The following is a 5,000-nucleotide window of genomic DNA, read 5'->3' on the forward strand; positions in this document are numbered from 1 at the left end:
ACACACACACACACACACACACACACACACACACACACTTAACACACACACTAAACATACACACACTAAACATACACACACTAAACATACACACACTAAACATACACACACACACACTAAACATACACATACACATACACATACACATACACATACACATACACACATACACATACACACACACACATACACACACACATAAACACACACATACACACACATACACACATATACACACACACATACACATATACACACATACACACATATACACACATACACACATATACACACACACATACACACATATACACACACATATACACACACATATACACACACACACATACACACATACACACACATACACACATACACACACATACACACACATACACATACACACACACACACATACACAAACACACACATACACAAACACACATACACACACACATACACATACACATACACACATACACACATACACACACACACATACACACATACATACACACACACACACACACACACACACACACACACACACACTCACACTCACACACACACACACACACACACACACACACACACACACACACACACACACACACACACACCCACCCACCCACCCACACCCACAATCACGCGCATGTGCGTGTGCACACACTCACAAACTCACACTCACACTGGGGGGTGGGGGGAGGATACTGCCATTCATATTTTATGAAATTTGTTTTTAAGAATTAACCCACTCAGAATGTCATGGCTAGACTATCCCTCATGCCATGTTGACGTCCAATCATGTTGTATCTGGTCCAGATTATGAGAGCTAAGCTGTTGTTCACTTGTTTGGTGTTGGCTGTCTTTGAGGATAGAAAACCCCTACTAGAGTAGTCTTAAATTCTCTCTTTACATAGACAGTGCTTGCTGCAGTCATGAGTGTAGAGATTGTAAAGTTACGTAAAGAAAGAGGTAAAGTTATGATTCCTGCAGCTTTAATTTTTTTCATTGGCCGACAGTTCAGTATAGCAACCAGGAGAGCCCATTATGAATTGGTTTAAACAAAGTTCCTACATCCTACATCATATAATTTTTTTTTTTTTTTGCAAAATCTTCAAATTTTTTGTTGCTTCATTCATGGTGTGTGTGTGAAATGCAAATTTTTTGTTGCTTCATTCGTGGTGTGTGTGAAATGCTACAGCGTATATCTACAGATTTCTTTAACCTATAGTGAGCTTACATTTACCTTACACAGGTTACTATTCATAACTAATAACTATTTTTTTCTGTTTTCTTTCGACCCTCGTAAGATTGTCCTTGTTTAAGATTAACTTGCTGATACTTGGAAGACAAATATTTGTGCCATTTGTACTGTAATCTTTTTAAAATGTTTTTAAGCATACAAAGATAGCATAGAAAGGGACAGATGGGCCTACTAGGAAGTCAGTTACTAGTCCTACGTATTCTCACATGGTTACTTTTCTTAAATTTTCAGAAATATTGTCTTATTATTGTTATGTAATTACTCTTATTTTTGTTATTAACATTATAGAGTTAGTAAAGATAATGATAATGATCATGATAGTAATTATAATGGCAATAACAGTAATGATTACATATATATATAGAGAGAGATAGATAGATAGATAGATGTAAGGTGAGGTCAGGTAAATAAAGCTGATAAACTAAAATCACTGTGGATAGAGCATTATTAAGATGCTGAGCATTGACCTTAGAGAAATAATTATTTGTACTATCCTCACCACTATGATTTATGCAATTTCTATTTCCTGCATTCTAGCTGTAAATAACCTTGTAGTGTCACTAATGTTCTAATAGATGGTTAACCCCTTGTTCACTGTTCTCCAAATTTATTTTGTAAATGTGCCAGAAAGGCCTAGAAATGGATTGTGCATCTTGATAGCCATGAAAGCACAACACATTGTCATTGTATGATACCTTTTCTCAAAGATTTTGTAATGCCCTTTGTATGAATGCACACATACTTTCACATTCACAAGTACATACACATATTTCTACATATATGTGTTGATATATACATACAAATTTATTTATCCCCTCTCTCTCTCTCTCTCTCTCTCTCTCTCTCTCTCTCTCTCTCTCTCTCTCTCTCTCTCTCTCTCTCTCTCTCTCTCTCTCTCTCTCTTTCTCCCCCTCTCTCTCTCTCTCTCTCTCTCTCTCTCTCTCTCTCTCTCTCTCTCTCTCTCTCTCTCTCTCTCTCTCTCATTTAATTGAATTTCAGATATTAGAAGATGTAATATATTAATTTTCCCTTTTTGCTTATTTTCAGTAAAAGCTTGAACACAAGAGTGTTCTTGGAGAGCCTCCCAAAAGACATTCGCAAAGATCAGGTGGATAAGACATTTTCCCGATATGGCAAGATAGCAAAGGTGTATCTGATCTACGATCCTCCAGGCTCAGGCTTCGTAGAATACTTCGATGCTCGTGACGCAGAATATGCAGCAAACCAAATGGATGGAGCAGACTTTATGGGGTCTCGGGTATCTGCCCGTGTCACAAGAGGAGGAGTGCCCCGTGGCCGCAGCCGTGGCTTTGCTCGAGGGGGTTATGACAGAGGGAGCCGGGGGGGAGGATACCACTCGAGCAGCTACGGCAGCAGTCAGGGCTATGTTCCTAGGGGGGGTGGAAGCTACAGGGGAGGGTTTTCACGGGGGGGATTCAGGGGATCTGAAAGGGGAGGTGGTTATGGTGGGCGGGGTGGGTATTCACGAGGGGGAAGCTACTCCAGAGGTGGCGGTGGCTATTCACGTGGTGGCGGATATACGCGTGGAAGTGGCTACTCGCGAGGTGGTAACTACTCCAGAGGATTCTCCCGTGGCGGTTACGGCGGCTCCAGCAACTACGACAGCTACTCTGACAAGTATGAAAAATCATATGACAAGCCAGCTGAGAACGGCTACTCTCGCTACCCCTCTGGTGACAAGTACAAGTCCCACTATTCAGATGACAAGTATGACAAGTATGTGAACTACAGCGGGTCCCGCAGGGAGGAGTACCAGCGCAGCCGTTCACCAGTCAGCCATTCACCTGATCGATATCGTTCTGCCTCTCCGGGCTACCAGCGCACCAGGTACCCTGCTCTCGCCACTCCAGCAGCTGTCACTTGATAATGTTGGCCACTAAAGCAAGTCACATTTTATTGAAATGAGCCACAGGCTGTTGCCATCTGCACTCGCTGCTGCAGGATCTGTCACTTAAGCATTCTTGGCCAGTAGCTGATAAAGCCAGTAATAATTAATTGAAGACAAACTGTTATACCAGATCTGAGGTGATGGTTGGGTGTGGGTAGCTCATAAAGTAGGATTATTTATATAATTCATACTGCTAAAGTTAGAAAGCAAAGCAATTTCATTGCAACAGAAACTGATTATTAGTCAGTTCCTGGATCTGTTTCCAAATAAGTAATGTAGTAATAGAAAACTTCCTGCAAAATGTATTTGATGAAAATTTCTTTTTCAGATTCATCATCTGTATTCTCAGTTCTATGTTTCACGCTCCTCAGTTACAGGGAAAGAGATCATAGAGAAACCAGAAAGAAAGCAGGTTTACGTTGAAATTACCTTTCAGAAAAAAGATGCAGTTGTGGAATGGATGTCAAAGTTCGGAGTGACGAGAAAGGTGTCCAGTTCTGCAATACGATATGAATGAAATAATTGTTTTGGAAGTTTTCTTATTTGATGTTGTGTTTCTTGTGCCTTATTTAGTTTGCATGCTTTTAAGTGCAACCCAACAAGTTGACAAGGAAAGGAAGTAAGGAATATGGAAATCAGTAACTGGTGCCTAGAAGAGTTTGTCTTTGAAGTGTTGATTGAAAATGAAGAATTTTTATACTAGAAAATTTCCTTTATGAATGTAGGAATCATATGCTTCAATTCAATTCCAATTTAACAGATGAGCATAAAGGAGTATACATTTCTAAGGTGGCAGTCTTAAAATTGGTGTTCAAAAATAGTAAACCAAATAAAATTTGAGAGGCAGACGATATGAGAAATTGGTGTTGGCTTTTTTGGCAGTTTATGATAAGATTATTGGAAATTAGCATATTTTAAGCTATTCCACTGTTTAGATATTAGGAAATTGTAAGTATAGTTTTATATTTATAGTGTCTGTCATTATTATTTTAGATTATACACAGATATTTTTAAAAGAAACCGGTTCTATTCATTTCCTATCGTGAATTGCGTATGAATCAGTTACGAGAATCATGCAGTTTGCAATGACACTGAATCGTCATGCGCCAGTTTTGATAAAGAAAGGAAAATTCATCCGAAGAAACTTAGCGGAAAAGATTATTACCAATGTGGAAAGTAATGTCTGCAGCATGGAAAATTACTGCTTAGAACTCTTGGAAATTCTACATATAGAGAGGCAAGAAAAGACAGTAAATAAAGGAATGTAAATCCTACAGATAACACGAAAAGCTGAAATTAGTATCTCGGAATCGTTAAGTTTACATGAGGAATCAAATTGTAAAGTAAAGCTAGATGGAATACACAAAAGAGATAGCACAAAAGAAAGGAAATTAATAGGTACCTTAAGATTGTGGAACCACAGCACCCAGTGACGGAAAAGAAAGATATGTCAATTTGAAAACTTTCCGGAAAAGTAGTAATTTTACATGATAAATCACTCAAACAGATGGAGAAAATGCATTGTTTTTAGTGCTAGATATAGTTGAACCTACTTGGCAGGAACCAGGAAGAACAAAAGAAGATAAGATCCTTGATGACAAGGTGAGAACCGAAAAATTGCAAGGTCGTGCTCTAAGATAAAGAAAGCGATAAGATTGATGTGGAAATTAAATTGATTTTTGCAAGTATGTTGGTTTGTAAGGTCTATTACCAAAGAAGGAAATAATTAAGATTGTAGTACCAAGTTGCGTGTATTTTACCTTGAAAATGCTGAGGCAAAAGTATCGTGAAATTAGAAATGCAACCGTACACTAGCAAAATATC

At 38.7% G+C, this 5,000-nt stretch overlaps 1 protein-coding gene across 2 annotated transcripts in view; it reads left to right on the forward strand.

Moving 5' to 3' along the window:
- The window catches only part of LOC125027936 (glycine-rich RNA-binding protein 10-like), a 12,465-nt gene that overhangs the window by 4,888 nt on the left and 2,577 nt on the right, over window positions 1–5,000 (forward strand). For both annotated transcript variants that reach the window (XM_047617106.1, XM_047617107.1), the window contains exon 2: window positions 2,315–3,115. In XM_047617106.1, the coding sequence (XP_047473062.1) occupies window positions 2,315–3,115 (801 nt within the window). The remainder of the gene's footprint in view (window positions 1–2,314; window positions 3,116–5,000) is intronic.

This window comes from Penaeus chinensis, chromosome 8 (assembly GCF_019202785.1).
Source record: "Penaeus chinensis breed Huanghai No. 1 chromosome 8, ASM1920278v2, whole genome shotgun sequence".
NCBI lineage: Eukaryota > Metazoa > Arthropoda > Malacostraca > Decapoda > Penaeidae > Penaeus > Penaeus chinensis.